The sequence below is a fragment of the Protomyctophum parallelum genome (genome assembly GCF_964188405.1).
Source record: "Protomyctophum parallelum genome assembly, chromosome: 10".
NCBI lineage: Eukaryota > Metazoa > Chordata > Actinopteri > Myctophiformes > Myctophidae > Protomyctophum > Protomyctophum parallelum.
The window spans coordinates 28,077,715-28,098,267 of NC_139704.1; the positions used below are offsets into that span (position 1 = coordinate 28,077,715).

The 20,553-nt window shown below is 42.0% G+C and overlaps 1 protein-coding gene across 1 annotated transcript; it reads left to right on the plus strand.

The window, feature by feature from the left end:
• The first annotated feature begins 1,676 nt into the window (after positions 1 to 1,676).
• Positions 1,677 to 19,869, plus strand: LOC310865769 (tudor domain-containing protein 1-like). The gene is made up of 23 exons (XM_083774977.1): positions 1,677 to 1,781; positions 2,041 to 2,107; positions 2,483 to 2,587; positions 2,707 to 2,889; positions 3,990 to 4,139; positions 4,408 to 4,576; positions 5,929 to 6,009; positions 6,226 to 6,402; positions 6,502 to 6,609; positions 7,481 to 7,651; positions 8,118 to 8,342; positions 8,846 to 9,031; positions 9,272 to 9,379; positions 9,895 to 10,062; positions 11,926 to 12,126; positions 13,460 to 14,140; positions 14,301 to 14,423; positions 14,906 to 15,025; positions 16,152 to 16,331; positions 17,123 to 17,464; positions 17,569 to 17,634; positions 18,075 to 18,124; positions 19,660 to 19,869. Exons 2-23 carry the CDS (start codon positions 2,075 to 2,077, stop codon positions 19,711 to 19,713), a joined length of 3,681 nt encoding a protein of 1,226 aa, XP_083631103.1. The 5' UTR covers positions 1,677 to 1,781; positions 2,041 to 2,074; the 3' UTR covers positions 19,714 to 19,869.
• The last annotated feature ends 684 nt before the right edge of the window (positions 19,870 to 20,553 follow it).

Here is a 20,553-nt window from a genome sequence, read left to right on the forward strand (position 1 = left end):
ACCGTAGATTATTTGCGACCTATAATTTTATTCTTTATTTTTCCATTTCAAACATTTATTTAAATAGCTAAAAACAGGTGTTGAATTGGTTGTCTTATTTCTTATAGGCATTTTGAGTGGTTTTTGGCACACCTCAGCGTCATTGGAATGCAACACACTCATTAATTTAATTAGCTGCAGCTGTCCCTGCTAAGACAAGTGAAATGGGTGCAATTAAAGTCTGCCTCACATATCCTGTGAAACAACGCTTTTTGAGCTCCTGAGAATTTATTTTGGTCACGGATTTGATGACCTGTTGACCTGTAGGCTATAGGTGAATCGCAATTTATTTCAGTTATTTTTCAAATCAACAGACTTTTTGAAAGTACCATGAGCGCGTCGTTATTTGTTTCCAATGTGCCCCTGCGGAAACCCACCACTCCTCCTGTCAGCCCGGACTTTCTGAGAACAGGTAAGACTCGCAACAATCGATATATAGTGCCCTATATTTATACTTTTAGACACACACGCACACACACCGAAAATAGCCGATACAATAAGCTCACGACTTGTTAACGATCTAACCACAATTGGACTGTTTTCTTTGTTGCAGGAGATGCCAAATCAGAGAGCAATGGACATGTATGTATCAAGTTCATAATGGAACCTCAGTTAAATCCGTGCAATTGGTGTGGTCTCTTCTTGACATCATTCTTACATAAAATTCTTGATGCATAATTGATCTTTACAGCTTACAGAAATTACTGTGTCTTGGTGCAACTATTGCAGTCAACAAGGTAAGTAGCTATAGTCTTAAGTACAGATAGGCCTGTATTTCAAAGGTCAAAGAAGTCCAGATGAAAGTATTGTTTTAAAGCGTCCCGGCCTGGCTAAATAAGACAAATACCTTAAAACATTATACTTGCCCTCTACAACTACAATAAAAACACCTTAAATATTGTATTTCTTTCATAACTAGAGAATCTTTCACTCAATAGGTTCTGCTCCTGTCGCAAGTTGTTGATGTCATATGCCGACTAGCCCAGATGTCATAGCCGACTATATACCAGAGCCATGTAATAGAGTTGCGATATTGAGCCCGGTCACATTATGTTCAGTTCATTTTACTGTATTGGTCTCGTCATCTCGTGCTTAATGTCTATGCACGAATATGCACATGCACTTTCTACGACCTATGCATAGCACTTTAATGGTTATGTGTACCTTTGTACTTTGGTATCTGCTATGTGAACTGTTTGTTTATTTGTACGGTTTTATTGTACTGTATGCTGCAACCCAATTTGCCCTTTGGGACACTAAATTAACTTGAACATTGATGTACTTTCACAAGCCCATCCAATGCATTCCGTAAACTTCCGGTTGTCCCCATTCAATAGAAGTCTATGTAGAAGAGCCGCCATGGGACTGGCCCCATGAAGTGAACGCAGTTTGAGTTTGCGTAACTCTGTCTTACTCTATGGCTCTGATCTAGCCCAGAGCCATTATGCAATCTGTGGAAACCCATCACATCAGCAAAAAAGGGAAAAATCCTTTGAATTTGTATTTTATATTTTAGCAGTACATTTTTTATGTTGACATGTCTGTCTGTGTGGTGTTATGTGTTGTGCTTCATGCAACTCTTTGGGAGAGCATACAGTGATCTACTGTCAATGTTATCCAACAGCGAATTTCCGATGTGTGCGCTGCAGGGATGCTTTCTACTGCTCTGTGCACTGTCAGACACAAGACTGGACAGCACATAGACACACATGTACTGCCAGCTCTCCAGTTTCAAGTGTCATGTAAGTCATCTCTTCAACATTTCTGGTGTTGTCAAAACATTTTAACAGCGTCAAATATGTGTGTCGGTAATCGAATTCAGAAGAAATCTAGCACTGTCCTCTGCATGAGGGTTTGGTGTAAAAAGTGCTGATAGGCGATTTAAACACAAATATTTGTAAACTAGTCTGACATAATCTGGGTGAGGTGATAATTGAGAAATGTTCTTCACATGTGCCATATGCTGTTAATTGTTTAACCACACATTTGGACCATCTACAGAAAATATCCAACTGAGAGCCATGGTTCGGCAGTGATGGGGAAGACGGTCACAACACTGCAGCCAAAGGTAAACCAGAAAAAACTAACGCATTGTTAAAGCACAAGAACAGTCCAGCATTGTGAGCATTTCCACAAGAGACAACACTCAAAGGATTATATGGTACCATTAGTCAAGTAATGTATGTTTAGCCCATTGACTACTAATCGTATGGTTTGTTTGATATTTTTGCTTAACCCTTCTATGAACAGCAACTTCCAAAAACTTGAAACTTGCTTGACATAATGTACCCCAAAAAAGTCCCTGTATGGAGTACTGCAGATTGATTTATGATGGGATATATTGAAACTGATTCAGATATTCAGGATTGATATATTGGAGAAATTTTGACAACCTTGGATGGCACTATGGTCTCTTGTTTGTCTTGTCTGGTTGTCGGTTTAGCTGAACGTGAGTGATGATTCCACCGCCCACCCAACCATGTCCCATCAGAAAACTTATCTAAAGGACCTGAAACCCAACAGCATCACCAAAGGAACAGAAATTAAGGTCTGTTAAACACAGTTTTGTTGTGAAGTGTTGTGGTGCATAGTTGCATACTGTACTGTACTCAGATGACCATGAAAAAGCAGCTAGTGTATTTATCTTCATTGCACATGTGCGTGTAGGGCTTGGTGGCAGAGTTCCGCAGCCCCAGCAGGTTTTTCGTGCAGTCTCATGACCCGCAGGTTACAGAGAACCTGAAGAGCATCACTACAGAGCTGACGAAGGCTTTCAGCGATGGCCCACCTTCTACCTCATACACCCCCAACCAAGGAGAGGTGTGCGCTGTCAAGTTGGCTCTGGATGGGGTGAGATGCCAGCATTACTTTACATTCTCTCCCTCCTCGAGTCCCTCAGTTGTGTTTTTTGGCTGTGTCAACTGAGCTTAGAAATTATATTCATATGTTGGTATCTAATATCAGATATTTGATTATAATTATTGTATTTGAATATATTAACAATTATTGAGCTAATTTGCACACATATTCTCAATTATTTTTGATTGAATACTTTTTGACCAAAAAAAAAAAGTACACAAAATAAACGCTAAAAGGATAACCCAAATAATAAAATGCACATAGCCAGGTGGTCCTTGATCGGATTCCAGCAGAATTGGTTAATATAGCATCAAAATCAGTTTGAACTACTTTAACCCTATGTACATCGGCTATTTACCAGCTCAGTGGCCTTGTGGTTAGTGTCCTGAGACTGGGAGGTCGGGGTTCGATCCCCGGCCGGGTCATACCAAAGACTCTGAAAAATGGGACCTAATGCCTTCCTGCTTGGCACTCGGCATCAAGGGTTGGATTTGGGGTAAGTCCCTGCGACATACTAGCGTCATGTCCAGGGGGTGTACCGGTACTTGTGTATCAAGCTGCCTCACGCTACAGAAACAGGAGATAGGCTCCTGCCCTACGGTCTTCATTGCTCGGCAAGGCTTACTTCCCAGCAAGCCAAATGACCGTCATGATGACGTTATGATGACGTCCTCCGGTGACATTCAGGACTAGGCCAGATCACAGCCCATATGGGGATGATCTTTACGTCATTTGCAGGACGTCTTCACCATGTTAAAATAATATAGCTTATTCTGGGCCAGATCTGACTACCTGTAGTTATGATATGACTTAAGTGGATCTGGCCTCGATCGGACTCTCTGTGATTCATCCAGGGACATCCGTCTTAGTGGGCAGAATGTACGGTATGTTGGTTAAAATCAGGTGATATTCTGGTCCAGATATGACTAGTCTTGGTTTGACTTGATCTGGCCACAATCAAGACGTCACTAATTCGTCCAGGTCCTGACCATGCTTGCTGGGTTACTTACATCGGCTATTTGGAAAATAGCCAATCTATGCAGTGCAACTGGTTTATTAATATACATAACTGTGTGTGCGTGCGTGTGCAGAATTGGTTCAGAGGTCTTGTGCAATCGGTGTCAGCAAACCAGAAGCCAGCCACTGTCCTCTATATTGACATTGGGAATGAGGAAACTGTTGCTGATCGACTGTTCCTGATCAAACCCCTGCCTGTCAGTCTGCAGGTCATGCCTCCATGTGTGAGTACATGAAGTATCAATGATTGTATTTATTTTTAATCTTTTAAACTGTCTTATAAATGTTTTATTCACAAAAAAAAGCATTGATGTATGTTAGGTTAGATTTGCATTGGTTTAAGAGTGGTGACCAAATACCCCATGGAGTGTGAGTGTATATGTATTCTGTTTTGGGTCTCAAACTAAACAGTTTGAGAATAACTGGTCTACAGCATATAAACATTAAACAGTGATTTAAGTATAATAACTAACTTTGATGGGTTTGGTTCAGGTTCTGCAGTGCCGTCTGTCTGGTGTGGTACCACTGGCTGGCAGCTGGACCAGAGAGTGTTGTATGGCTGTGAAGCAGCTGCTGAGTGAAAAGTATTTCCCAGTCTGCATGATAGACGCATCAGAGAATGGACATGTCTTCACTGTGGACATCAAACTGTCAGCCTTTGGTCAGCTCTGTTCACTTACAACTTTGTCAAACCACCTCACAAGTCATATAAGAAAAACTTCTTACAGACATAAAAACGTCCCTTCCATTGTGGTCCTTGGTCTTGGACCAAAAGAATAGGGGGAAAAAAACATAACGAAGAACAGTCGTTGTTTTTGTTAAATAAAAAGAATATATAAAAAATGCTAGTCTGCAGTCAACAAAAAAGTAGTACATACTAACAAATATGGTGCAATATGATTGAGTGTTTCAAAGCCCAGCATTTAAAATGTCTTGTTCCAGGGACATATATAAATATGAGAAATGTATCACTTACTGAGATTTACCAAGCGTAGTTCTTTACAGGAAATAAACCTTGCACAAAAAGTTGGGATACGTTTTATTGGTGATACGTTTTATGCTTTTGGATAGCCTGTTTATTTCCCCTTACGTCCGGGTCCAAGTGGCACCAGCTCCCGTCCGCTCATTGTAAATAGACTAAACAAGTGAATCTTTTTACAATGACGTTATTTTTCAGGAAGGAAGCCATTGAGGGTTAAAATGGGTCTTAATGCTTCCAACTCGAGTAGAATTATTAATGTTTTGTACAAGTGTCCATGACAAAAAAATATATGATGTGGAGACAAAGACTATTATTATCATTATTATTATTGAAGGTGGTAACAGTCCATTTGCTCAGTACAATATTTCGGGGGCATATTTAGAATGTGTGCAGGCTTGAGTATGTTGAATCTTGTTGGCAATTATTGAGGATTTAGTTGACACAATGAAATAAAATGGCGATAGTATTCCGTGTGGGGCAGATGGCCTGTCACAGCCAGATTTGGGAGAGCAGCAGCTTTGTTGTTACGAGGAAAGCGGTAAAATTAGACTTTCCGTGGTTGTTTTCGTCTCAGATTTAGTCCGATGGAGCGTCACAGTATAACTCTATGGGGACACAAAAGTAGGACCCGGAGGGCTAAAATACTGAATAGACCTCTTATCAGACAACCTCGCACTGATAAGTGCCAGTATGGCAGCATTGTTGCAAGCAACGGAGAAGACCCAACACAAATCTGAAACTTTTTGTGCTATGTTTATTTATTACTTAATCTTACATAGCCAATTGGCGACCACACGCCTTCTTTCTATACAGTTACATTGAATACAGTGTAGTTGAATGTTTCATTAGATAAAGGTACCACTACTCTGTTTTGATATTTATTTACATTGCAATGTATCACCAATATTTCTTTTTTGTCAAAAGTATTGTATTTATGATGTGTAATAAGTTCTTCCACATTTACATGAGCACACATTACAACTTTTCTACTCTGCTCATATTAAAATGTTTCCTTCCCTTCCTCCTTGTAGGCAAACGTCTGAGCACATTCCTGATAGACCAGGGGTATGCAGCACCAGCTAAGGTGACCAAAAAAACTGAACCAGACATAAGTGAGTAGACTTCGTTGTGTGTATGTGTATGTGTGTGTGTGTGTGTGTGTGTGGGGGGGGTTACTCAACATACTATATTAACATACTATATTATTAGAATTGTACAGACCGAAGTGTTTGGAACTGTAAAATTAAATATCCACTGTATTGTACATTCACAAACATTGAAGTTGAGCTTTGAGACCTATTAGGAACACTTTCCCTGTTTGTTCTCAGACTCGTTGGTGAGCGCCTCACTAGATAACTTCAAGCGCCTGTCCATTGGGAAGGATGATAATTTGGGGGCCAGGCCCCCTAAGCCCCTCACCCTATGTGTGGGAGACACCTTCTCCGCTATGATCACTAACCTCCAGTCACCGCACAATATGATTTGTCAGAAGTTTGAAAACGCTGGTAAGCACACAAATGGCATATAATGTAAGATGGAGGCAGCATTTCTGTATTAAATAAGTAAAAGGTTAAATGGACTAAATGAAAAGTTGTGTTTTGTAGCTGCAATCCACGAGCACCAGTGTATGTTGAGGGAACACTGCAGTCAGATTCCAGCGAACCACAACTTCAGACCAGCCCCTGGCACCATGTGTTGCTCCTACTTCTCAGGTAGGTTTACAGTTTGATGGCTTTTATTGGTAGCCATCAGACTGACAAGAAGTAGAATCACCCAATGTTGTACGTCGTTCCATTCCACCCACGGTTGCCTTTAAAATAGAGCACACGACTGTCCTAGTGTCGGAAGATAATCCATGATCGATCCGTGAAAGAAAGTTAGAAAAACAGAGGCGACGTATCGCACTGCGTCGTCCCATAGGATTGCATTGTGGGAACCACTGACCACAGCCACGGGAGAGTTGTTCTTTCTGGACACGTGATTAAAATCTGTGACGTTTCCTGCGGAAAACGTATGATGACTCATAAGTTATCAAAAGCTCAATAATACAAAACTCGGACGTTGTGTTTAGCAGGGAAAGACACTATAAATTATCTCGGGAAACTCTGGTTTAGCATTCTTAAGTGTTAATCTGCAGTATGTGATTACTTGACCGTATGAACCCTAGTGTCCCTATTCTGAGTATGTCATAATTCAACGAAAATGGACAAAGATTTTGTGAAAATGGAAGATCTATTGTACAAGGGTTTGTAGTTGGCTTGTAGATCAGTTATGATCCCTTGACATGGCAATGGTACACAAAATTGGCACGTTTAGTAAACGCCCATGACAGCAGTACTACAAAGAAAAATGGCATGAAAAATGATTGAAAACAAATTAAAGAAATTGGCAGTACGTATGTTCTGTATTTCGTTAAAACTAGTGGTACGTGTTCTGTATTTCGGTGTGTTTTCGCTTTGACTAAGATTTTTCATTTTGGTGCAAAATAATTGTATATTTGCCTTTTTGAAATGGAGTGGAGTAGGATGGAGTGGATTTAAAAAAATTAAATACTCAAACTAATTAAAAGTTCTTCGCCCACAGAGGACAAGCAGTGGTACAGGGCAAAGGTGCTGGCATATTCATCTGAAGAGCATGTGTGTGTTGGATACATTGACTTTGGTCCATCTGAGGAGGTGGAGCTGAGTCACCTGCGGCCTATCAGCCGAGCTCTTTTGGCTTTGCCCCTGCAGGCCATCCCCTGTGCCCTGGCAGGTAAGCTTTACTCTGTGTGCCCTGGAAGCAATGACAGGGCTCAGTTGTCCATGTACAAAGTTTATCCTCAGGGGAAACTGTCAGCCTAAATGATATGACACATTTAATATATGACATGGAACGCATTTGAATGTTTGCTTCTCATGGTTTCCACAGTTAGTTTCTCTGATTTGTCTCCCAAGGCCATTCTTAAGACCTGTCATCTATGTAAAACACATTTTTGTTGTGAGGGGCAGAAGGCGCATTCTCAGACTACCTGTCTTGTCTAGCTTTCCTTTCTCCCTACACACTCGTATCTCTGAAACAAAGCTTAGAAATGCCACACACAAAAAAAAGTGTGTGTGTGTGTGTGTGTGTGTGTGTGTGTGTGTGTGTGTGTGTGTGTGTGTGGTCGTTAAAGAAAAGCATACATTTAGTCTCATGCGGCGTCACATGCACACAGTCATCTTCCTGTCCTCATGTCCAGGAGTGGGTCCAGTGGACGAGTGCTGGTCTGAGGACTGCATCACGCTCCTGCGGCAGGTTGTATGCAACCGCCAGCTGCGCGTGAAGATCCTGGGGAAGCGTGATGGCACCGCCCTGGTGTCCATGATGGACGAGTTCGGCGACCCTCAAGCGGACATAGCTGAGCTGTTGCTGACCCTCGGCCATGCCTGTCCTCAGCAACTGGATGCTGACAGCCAGACCCACAGTAAAACTTCTGGAGCAATGTTTTGTATTAAATTGAATATGTTAAGGAGGTTGGCTATAATGTCAATCATACTGTATGTGTGAGGTTGACTTTTATGTCAATCGTGTACGTGTGTAAATGTGTAAAATTAGCTGACAGTGTAGTTTCACAATGGCAGCTATTGGATCTCATGGTGCAGAGGAACACAGATATACACAGAGGCACAAAGTCTCAGACTCAGAGCATAAGTGTTAGAATAATTGTCTTTACTGAATATTGCAGGTTACATTGAAACACAGTAGAGAAATACATTAGGTTACAGTAGGTATAAAGCAGTTCCATCTTACCAATCAACTTATGCTTTTATGCTCTCTCTTAACTGCAGTACTGCTGCATTGTCGTGTGCAACCGCAACTATAGAATATGCCTTGGCCACCTCTCCCAAGTCTTGGTGCATTCTTCTGAACTGATTCTCCTACATTGACTTCAATTTTGCCTTCTTTCACCAATTCTATGCTGTGTAGATGGAGATTCACTCGTTGAAGAAACCTGGGCAGATACACATTTTGTATCCTGTGCAGCCAGCCCAGAGGTCCCACCCTCGATTTGGTGTTACTCAGAGTTTCCCAGTGATGGCCAGATGGTGGCAGTGGTGGCCAACCTGGTGGAGAACCCAGGAGACTTTTACTGCTACCTGCACAACCCTGAAGGTAACCTTTGTCTACTTTGACTCGGAGTATGAGTGCACAGCTGACACGGAGTGAGCTCTGCATATATAATGGTTATTATATTAACATATATATATATTATTTTCAGATTATTATGTAAATGTAGAAATGTGCCTCTGGCATTTAGCATACACAATACAAACAAAACACTGAAGGCCACTTTCTAGATTGCAAAATGGTGTTTTTACACTGTTGAAATGAGTGTCTGTTTGTGTACGTCAGACCCCCACAAAATGCAGAACCTAATGGCAGATTTGAAACGGCACTGTGAGGCGGATACCGCTCCCTTCAGGCCCAGAGTGGGAGAGCCGTGCTGCGCTATGTTTTCTGGTGAGACAAGTTGGAGACCCAACACTTTAACCTCATGGTGGGGAATGCCATGCAGTAAATATCCTCTAGTCGGATTTGAACCCGGACAGCTGCATTTATTTCTACAATTCCAATGTACAAACAAACTATTTATATCATGCGGCTGTGAAGTCTTAAGTCGAACTGCGTAAATCTTTTAAATATTTGATATTTCATTGAAGCTCACGTTTCAACAGTGAAATGTGTGCCCTTGAATTTACCATAACAACCCCGCCCCCAAGGATATTCATGCACATCAGTATTTAATGTTTCTCTGCCCAACATCACCAGCCAAAAGTGGGATGTGAAGTCCCTAGTTCGATTCCCATATGTCTCATCTTTGTCAAATAAAGACTTCTAACCCTAACCCCAAGACAATTCTAAATCTATAGATATTGTGGAAATATCAAATATATTAAGTTGCAACTTAATGTTGAAGTCTGAAATCAGTTTAAAATAACTGTTGGTATCTAATATTGGGGTGTGTGTGTGTGTAGGTGATGGTGTATGGTATCGGGCCATGGTCCAGAGTATGTTTGAGGAAAAGGCAGAGGTACTCTTTGTGGACTATGGGAACAGCAGCCAGGTGGAAATCCGTCACCTCCGAACCGTCACTCCACAACTCCTCACGCTGCCGATCCAGGCCATTCACTGCTGCCTCGCAGGTATGCTCTGTGCATGTGTGTTTACATTAGCCTTGCATTGTTAACAAACATTTGTAAATCGTGCTGGAAAAGAAAATTACATTTGAAATCTTCCTTTACTACATCATAAAACTGATCTCTCTCTCTAGAAGCATAATATTATAAACGAGATGCATGATGAAGTCAGAAATTAGAACAGAACATTGCCGTTATGATCAATCTGCGTGGAGGCAGCGTAGATTCAGAATACCGTAAATCCTCTTTTAGGAACCCGGGTTATTATTTGTCTCAACCGATCCGGATACCGGGCTTTTATTGAAAGGAGGCAGCTATAAGAAGGAGGAATTTATTTCTAATTTTCAAACTGATCATAATGAACAAATCACATTTTGGGTCAGTTAGAACACAGTAAAATGTATTGGGCTCATGTAGCCTATTGAAACCAAGTCCTCATGAAATATTGAACAGTGCAGTTGCAGGTACTCAATGGTCATTTTAACAGTTTTTCCATTATTGGCATATTGCCTATGGTAAATACCATAACATCAACACATCAATTTAACTTGAATAACCAATGTCATTGTCATTTGAAGCTATATGATTCCCTGCTTTCATATGACATGAAAAAAATAAAAATACAATGGCAGTCCTTCAGTCAAATCTGGTCACATTCACAAATATACCGGTATATAACTTCAACTGAGATAGACTACCACAGTACTGTGGTAAAGGCCTACAGTTAGGCTACTGACAAGTTCAGATGCAAATAATAACATAAAAATAAAATGTATGATAGGCTACTGCTATTTCATATACCGGTAATATCAAATCAGAACAGTGCAACACTGCAGTGCTTCAACGGGAGGGAGAGAGAGAGAGAGAGAGAAAGAAAGACGTGTTAGAGAGAGCGTCTCTCTCGCGCGCGCATGTTAGAGAGAACGTCAGAGAGAGAGAGAGACTTGGTGCTAACAGGGTCCCGTTAGCAACAAGCTAACAGCATACCGGTGGTACTTTCATTCCATAAAATGAGAGATCCACAACGCGCATGGAGCTGCGCCAGTGCGCCAGGCTGCAAAACCCCCCATGCGCTCATCGATATGCCGTTTATAGAACCAACGTTCGTTGCATGAAGGGCAGATCTGTGGGGGCTCTCTCCCGAAGTTAACTTTGTTGTTGTATTGTGTGCGAGCCGAGCACCGCGGCCACGGCATCTGGACAGTGGACGCTGACGTGACAGGCACAGCCAGCCAGAGCAGCGAAAGTAACAGATACGGCACTTGGGGAAAAAAACAACACAAAAAACCCCGGCTCATAAAAGGAGGCCGGAATGTATTACTTAATTCAACGCCATTCCCGGTGATTAATAGGGGCCCGGTAATTAATAGAAAGGAGGAATTTATTGGAGGATTTACGGTAAATAAGGAAGTTAGTTGGCCTGTAAACAAGGAAGTGAATGGCTGTGTGCGCAGCAAAACGGCTCCGGGAGCGCTGAGCAAGGCGTTGCCTAGTAACGGTCGCTGTCAAAAAATGGATTTATATCGATATAAAAGATCTTAAGACGTCCCAGGCACCCGCATTTTTATTTGATGGGATGCCTGGACATGTCTTTATCGTCATAAGTATTAAACTGTATCTTTTTGCCTTCTACAGTGGTCTCCCTAATCTGTCTTTGTCGTTTCTTATCTCTTTCTGAAAAGACAAGCTTACGCAAAAACAAACCATACCTACTTCTTTACGTCTGTAAACTAGTAGCGATGTGACAATACATTTGATTCTTCTACACAGATGGCTTGCTTACTACAGAGGACTGCCGTAAACAGGCAAACGTGGGTGTGTGTGTGTGTGTGTGTGTGTGTGTGTGTGTGTGTGTGTGCACATGTCTAGGCATGCTGCCAGTGGGCTCTGGGTGGAGCATTGAGACCATTTCAAGGTTCCAGACTCTCATGGGGATGTCGGATCTGAAGGTGCGTGTGACCTCTAAAGTTGGGGATGTCTACGAGGTGGAGCTTGAGAGCGGAGGACAGAGTGTGACGTCTACCCTGCAGCTGGAGGAGCAGCTGGCCACAAATGCAGCCACTCGGCAAGGTTTGAGTCACAATAAGACACTTCACGAGATTGTAGGCGGCCGCGAATAGGCCAATAAAAGGCAAATAACCACAAGACTGCAAAAAAATCACTAATGTGCGTGCATGTGCACGGGTCCGACGCATGCACGTGCGCTGCATGAACTACTAGTGTTGAGGCCGTGTATGTATGCATGTCAATGAATACACATACTATCAATGTCCAATCCCAACACAAGGCTTTATACAGTCAATATCTGACATGGTGCACTTGAATGACTGGGATATGCAAGTGATAATCAATTTCAGATAGTCAATGGGGAGCAGGTCACCTTTCTCCCTTCAGGGTGAAGGAAGTTTAGATTTTGGAGTTGATTATCTTTGCCCATCAAGATTTCAGAAGGTTCCCCTTCCATGACCATCACCATTCTATCATCTCAGAAATTTGACATCTGAAACATTTTCTAAATATGAATTTAAGCACATGCTACTTGTGTCTCATTTGACTTCAGTCATGCTAGTGTTAAGCAATATTACACGAGAGGGTGTGCATTACCATTCATGGCAGTTAACGCACATCCTCAAGTGTAATATTGTGATTTTACCGCAGTTACCCTTATAACTAAGATACGATCATATACGATAAAAAAACGATCAAACAATCTATGACCTAAAATGTCCTGCGTAATGATTATCACCACGGACGGCACTCATAGCTTCAGAGATAACGGCCAAAGAAGATCCTACTTTTAATGGGACCCTATGGGGTGCGTGCGCACGTATCCTGGTGCTGGGGGTATGCAAGGCGTTGCCTAGCAACAGGGCCAGTGAAGTTGATTTTCAGCAAAACGGTTTCCTTTTTGATATAAAGCTTTATGTACGAGATATCTCGTACTTTGCATACAAGTGGGGTAGAGGGAAAGTATGAATACAAAGAATGAATAAAGACATTAATAAATTGACACAAAATTAACAACAAAACAAAGGAATTCATTGCTCACGGTAGTGATAGTCTTTCATTCATTTATGCCAGATATGTTCAGTGCAACGCAGTAACCTTGGTAAACAGAGTGTTGATCAATAGAATAGAATAGAATACATATTTATTTACTGCATTTCTCGCTTGACATGTTTCCAAAAAACATTCTTGAGTGCAATGTTTAGCTGTAAATTACATCCTTAACGGTCTTACTGGTTGATAGTGTCTCCCTTTATATGCTGCATATTCTTTTCTAGCCTTTTGACTATCATATCAAGATAGTCAAAGATTTTGATATCAGCCAGTGCAGCCTTTAAGACTCTTTTAGAAGTAATAATTCTACATCTATAGATTCAGATTATGTTTTTTGACACAGAGAATTGTAGCAGCAGTGTTTCTGAGGCTCGAGAGACCAGCCAGGACCTTGTTCCACCCACCACCAAGGATGCAGCCCCGCCCCTTGTTCCACCCACCACCAAGGATGCAGCCCCGCCCCTTGTTCCACCCATCACCGAGGATGCAGCCCCGCCCCTTGTTCCACCCATCACCAAGGATGCAGCCCCGCCCCTTGTTCCACCCATCACCAAGGATGCAGCCCCGCCCCTTGTTCCACCCATCACCGAGGATGCAGCCCCGCCCCTTGTTCCACCCATCACCAAGGATGCAGCCCCGCCCCTTGTTCCACCCATCACCAAGGATGCAGCCCCGCCCCTTGTTCCACCCATCACCAAGGATGCAGCCCCGCCCCTTGTTCCACCCATCACCGAGGATGCAGCCCCGCCCCTTGTTCCACCCATCACCAAGGATGCAGCCCCGCCCCTTGTTCCACCCATCACCAAGGATGCAGCCCCGCCCCTTGTTCCACCCATCACCAAGGATGCAGCCCCGCCCCTTGTTCCACCCATCACCAAGGATGCAGCCCCGCCCCTTGTTCCACCCATCACCAAGGATGCAGCCCCGCCCCTTGTTCCACCCATCACCGAGGATGCAGCCCCGCCCCTTGTTCCACCCACCACCAAGGATGCAGCCCCGCCCCTTGCAGTAATGTTACCACCAGGTTGCCCACTAATCTAATCAAACCTTATTCGTATAGGATTTCAGCATCACAAACAGTATGTAGCCTTCCCAAAACGTGTGTGTGAGCGAACTTCTGTGTATGTCATTGACTGACGTATGTAGTACAAATATAACTGGTGCACTGTGTTGTTGTTGTGTAGATGTGCCAGCAGGTTGTTTTCCAGTAGACTGGAGGGCAGGAGAGCTGCCTCAGAACGAGACCTTCCAGCCCAGAGTGGCTGCCATCATCAGTCCCTCTTTATTCTACCTTCACACCACCAAGAGTGAGAACACACCCTCGCCTCTACCCTATCACCTTTCACTCGGACTCACTGTGATTTTGTTGTGACCCTGACTCAGGTTGTAACACGTTCACTCACTCATCCATCTTATCCTACTACAGATATTGCCTATTTGCAAGCATGGGAGGGCCCTATTTCTTAAAAAGAAAACACCATATCAACCAAGAATTAGGTTAGCCCAGATTGTTGTAGAGCATCACAGAAGGAGAGCCACACTGCCAAATACAATTGTCGTTATTTGGTTGTAAATAGTTTGTCAGATTATGTAACTGGATAGAAAATAACTTACATGAAGATGTAAGTTCAGACAACAGAACATTATTAGTTGAATCAAATTAGTGCTTTAACATTGTTCACTGTATTTGTTTTCCTCCCTATTCTCGTTGTGGTAACATATTGTTTTATATATTTTGGTTGTGTTTATAGTTTATTTTCCTGTAGTAAAATGTCTTTGTTGTGTTCAGTGGGGGTGGAGGAACTCCAAAAAATGATGATGGATCTGGAAGTGTACGGGAGCACCAACCAGGACTTCTGTCTGAGTCAAACTCCAGCTGTTGGGGCAGCTTGCTGTGCACGGTCCTCTGGTAGGAAACGACTACTATTCCACCACACCCATGTAGGGTTGTTAATGTCAATGAGTTGGGAACATTTTATTTTCTAGGGCCTGCAATACGGCAAACATCTAACATCTAACGTTATTCATGCACATGAATGTACTGTACACTCTGTCCAGGTAATTGGAATTTGCTAAAAGCGTAGAAGGCAGTTTGTAAGTAATTTGTTAAATATTTACACTGAATAGCTTATTTGTGTATTTGTTATCGCAGTCCATCTGTTACTCCACAAGTATTGCATAGTAGTGTATGTTTCTGTAATGGAGGGAGCTGTGTGTTCTCTACCAACCTCTACCAACCTATATTCCTCTTGCGTTCTGAGACATTTTGAAAGGAAAGGCTTTAGGAGTGGCATCTATGTAATGCTGGTATAATGCCTTCTATCCTATAAATTACTAATGTAATCAGTCTTCTATCCTATAAATTATCAATGCAATCACTCTTCTGTGAATAGAAGAGTGACAGTCCACCTGCAATAACCTTTCTACAAGCTCACAACGTGTCACAGCGCAATATGTTGTGAGCTTGTAAATCGGCTATTTTCCGTGAATGCCCCCCCCCCCCCCCTCCAGAATAGTGATGCTACGGTTCAATTAAAAAAAGGTTCCTATCAGCCGCAACTGAGCGGTCCAGGCACGGGTTCAAGTCCCGAGCCCGTCGGCCTTTGCTGCATGTCTTCCCCCCCCCCCCCCCCCCCCCCGTCTCTCGCCCCCATTCATGTCAAAGCACTGAACCCTATCGATAATTAAAGGTTCCTATCACACAAATATTTGGTGTGCCCCCTGTAGTAACTTTGAGGACCCCCTAGGGTCACCTGATCCCCTGTTGAAGACCCATGCTGTATGCTATCAAAGTGTCTTCAGTAAGACCTTAAAGTACTCCCATGGTTTGATGTCCAGTTCCACCCTTACTTACACTTTCTTTCTCCCAGCCAGCCCAGATGGGTTGAATTCATTGTAGTTTAGATTGGGCACTGTGATTGTATGGTTACGTTGAGGCATGGGTTTGGTGTGGTTAAGAATGGGGTAGGATCTGGTGAGGGTATTAATTTAAGGACTGGAATTTTAACTCTGCCTTCCCTTTTTTTCCATCTCAGGTGATAAGAACTGGTACAGGGCGGTGGTCCTGGAGGCAGGAGAGAGTGAGGTCACCGTCCTGTATGCTGACCACGGCAACACAGAGACCCTTCCCTACACCAGCATCCTGCCTATACCCTCACACCTTCTGACGGTCCCCTTCTACGTCACTCGATGTGCACTAACTGGCAGCTATGAGGGTGCTGCTATATATATATATATATATATGTATATTATTTTTTTTAAGTGTAAATGTGTAACCATCAATCTATCGATTATTTTTCAATTACTTTAATATGAGATTCTATACTTTAACCATAAAATGGCGAAAAGTAACATGATTAATCTAATTAATAATATAGCCCATCATCAATTTTAAAAACAATACTTACTGTACCATATTTAAAGAATGGAAAATGGATATAATGTAGGCCTTAACACAATCATTCCCGGGATTCCTTGAAAATAAGAGCTCTGGGGTGCCGTAAAGACATGGCCGCCCGCTTCCCCCTCCCCGGAAACAATCCAGAAAAATAACGGAGAAATATTTTGCTAGCTTACCTTGCTCTCGATTCTATTATATCGCTAAAAGCTCCAAAGCGTTGGAGCAGAGCGGAAATTAAGCGTGTAGTATGGCCATCAGATCAAAACCACGGAGAGCGCCCTAGATGAGCAGATACAAGGCATTCTTTCTCCCGCGCTAACAGGCTAGTGAACGTGAAGCTAATATGAGCGAAGCGTACGGTGGCCTTAGATTCTGAATTGTTTCTTTTTATTTTTGAGTGAGCCTCTAAGGCTTAGAGGCTCACTCAAAAATAAAAAGAAACAATTCAGAATATTATTCTCTCGCCTGATATCATTGAGTATGCGCTAGGACGTGTCCTATGCATCCGTCAATTGGATTCCCTATGACGTGGACACGTCATATGAACGGAACCTGTTAAGCTCAATTTATGCTTGTATAACTTACGCGTCATCCTCAACCATGCAGGTAAGGAGCTTGTTCCCCTCCCGGCAGAGGAGTTGGCACTGTTTAAAACCCTGCTCTCTGAAGATGTCAGTGCCGCCGTCGAGTACAGTGACAACTTGATACACCTTCTGTCTGTAACCCTGCCTGCCCACAGAGGTGGGGGACCGCTCAACACATTTACACTGAACAGATTACAGCTACAGACAACAACTCCCAGAACTGACCAAGCCCTCGAACCCCAACACACCGATGCCAGTGCATCTGGGGCAAGCCAGATGCCTTCAGCCACACCCGTAAAGCTGGAACAACCAACCGGCAACACAGATGCCACCGGGACAATGCCAGATGCTGCTGTGGTCAATGGTTGGTCAAGTCAAAACTTACTCATCAATCTTCAAATCTATCAAATTCAGTGCAGTCAATCAGAATTCAGTTACAACTTCAATCAATTTGTGATTTATTTTCAGATAATGCTGCACAGAAGGTGGCTGACCAAATAATGGTTCCACACAGTCCTCATACACAGAGTAACGGTATGTCTTCTCTAAAAGAAGTGTTGAGTGCATTTAAACTCTGCTTATACTTGGTGAACTTTTGACATGAGATGGGCATAATGGTCTTGAAAAACTAACAAACTACCACATGCATACACATTTATTAATACAGAACCTACACACACATTATTTAACCAAGCGTGCGTGTGCATTATACTTAGATTTCATTAGATAGATAACTGTTGTTTTGTTTTGCTATTTTTCTTGTTGATGCACAGTCGAGGAGCCGAAACCCAGTAATTGTACTCTTGTGTACCTGTCTGGATATGATATGTAACAATAAAACTCTTGAAGTGTTTACTTACACAATGTTGAATTACACATGCTTGAAGTGTTGACTTATTGATGTGTTGACTTACACAATGTTGAATTACACATGCTAAAAAGCCTGTTACTTGATTTGTGGCCTGGCCCTGTAGGTGTTGAGATGCAACAAGAAGTCTGCTGCTGTGTGGAGATGAAGACAAAGGTCAGAGCTGCTTTCTGTTCATGAATTGATCCTGCTCACTGCTCTTGCAATGCATTACTTTTCAGAGATGTTCCAATACAGTTTTCCTTCCTGATACCTGAATTTGAAGCCAGTACAAAGTAGAAAGTACAGATCCAAACCAGTGCATTAAAGAAATGTTATATCATACAAGGAGGTAAAGCGGGACAAAGCAGGTTATCGGCTTGCGGGTGCATGTGTTAGACATACTGTACCAACCGACACACCATGAGTCAGACACCCTCCCCAAACAGGAAGCTACAGGTGATTTTTAATGTTTGTCAATGGTGTTTACAAAACAAACATTGAACTAAAGACGCCATAATCTAACTCATTACGTCATATTGTCTCTTTATTGTTAATGGCGTTTAATGTTTGTGTGGGCACCGTTTGTTTTACATCACCATTATATCACCTAATCAACAATAATGACCATAGGACAGTTGGAATGTCTAGCCAACGTATACAACGTTCAAGTTTCCATACAAAGCATTGGCCAAGTTATTGCATGGGTGAAATGGACTCTCTCCTCCCTCTCTGATCGAACATTATCCCTCATCGACCTTCTCCTGCCCTTTCTCTCTATCAACTGTGATTTGTGTTGACATTAACCGTTGCCTAACAACACAGGTATGCACTGACATCGGGCATGTCCAGGGCCAGGTCATATATAACTGCGTTCCCACCACATACACCTCCCGCCACAATTTGAACTTTAGTTTTCACCCCGTCCGTGAGTCTGTGTACGAATATAGAAAATAAACATTGAGAAATTGTTTAGTTGTAAATGTTCTGATGGAATATATTTATTGTTCCAAAATCACATAATTTATCATACAAATGAATTGTTCAGTGAAAATGTGCTCTGTATCAGAACATATCACGTAATGGTGAAACCTTTCTGAAACAACCAGTTTGTCAGAGCCTAGAATGGGTACTTGATTGACAGTCATTGACTTAAACAATCCTTTTAAAATGTTGATTTGGATGTTTTAAAGGAACACTTAGGTAAAAAAGTGGTTATCTTCATATAATTGGTCCTCACTAATGTTCATGGTAAAATACCATTTGTTTATTATCGGTCTGTGTCTCATAGGAGGGCAGTTCGGAAACCTGTCCACCAGTGTCTTCATCGTTGGGCAGACTTTTTTTAAATAGATTTTGATTTTGATTATCGTGAGAATGATTGCTTCCATTTTCGCATTGCAATTTTTCAGGAATAGAAAGCCTGCCGTTTCTATTTGACTTAGTAGAAAGAGTAGAAACAATTATTAAAGATTTTGTTGATTGTCTATTGGAGCATATGAAGACTAAGGATTTCAGCACAAATCTTAAATTTACTACAAATTTCCCAAAGACTAGCATGCATGTTTTTGTGCATGATTTGTTTTGATAGCAATAGCATGTATCACGATTTGTGCTGAAATTCTTGGTCTTCATATGCTCCATTAGAGACATGAACTCAGGACATCGTATTGTTCCAAACTAAGGACTGTTTTATCCGTGTTCTTCCTCAGATGGCTCATCTGGAACAGATGCTGGAGTTGCTACTCACACGAATGGAGAAGTAGTAACAAGATCAGGTGTTCAAATATTTGTTTATTTAGAATGTACCCTCAAGATTTAAATAAGAATTTAATTTATTTTACATTTATAATAATGTATAGACACTCTGTGTTCTTTTGTCAATACAATATTAAGACAACATCTTACCCTGATAATATATGTTAGGACTGTAGGTGACAGTATTTGGTTACTGTAGGCTACCTTATTTGCAGAATTATGTAGATACACACTGTAGCACAGTGCCAGAACTCCAGTGTGTTCTGTTCAGGTAGTAGAGCCTGTGTGACCATGTTTTATTTTTATTTATTTCTGCATTAAAAAAATGTTTTTTTTAATAATGTATTGAGTAGATGTATTGTGTGAACTGGATCATAATGCCCCTAGCTTGTGGTACAATAAGTGAAATCAGTTAACACTTATCTCCTACAAGGGGAAAAAAAGTAATTTCACAGGTGTGTTGGAGTCAATCTGCTACAGAACCTCCACCCAATGGTGCCCTTAAGTTATACAATATAAAACTGTCTCAAGTATTTGCTGGTGCAGACCTACAGTACTCTTCTATAATTCGTAGTTAAAACCCTACTGTGAAGTACAGGTACAGAAGTATTTTAGGAAATTAACTTTTCAAAGTCTGTTTCCATGATGAGAAGCATAGAGAAGGAAAATGACTTGATGCTCCTCTATTAGACACATAGTTTACTCCGGGAGGCATACTATGGTCCGACGGAGCATTGGTCCGAGGTGCTCTGGGGGTCGGGAGAGGGTTGGGGTTAGGTTTAGTTGTGCTGCCCCGTGGGAGGTTAGGGTTAGGGTTTGAGGTAGGTTGTCGTTCGGACCAACCGCAT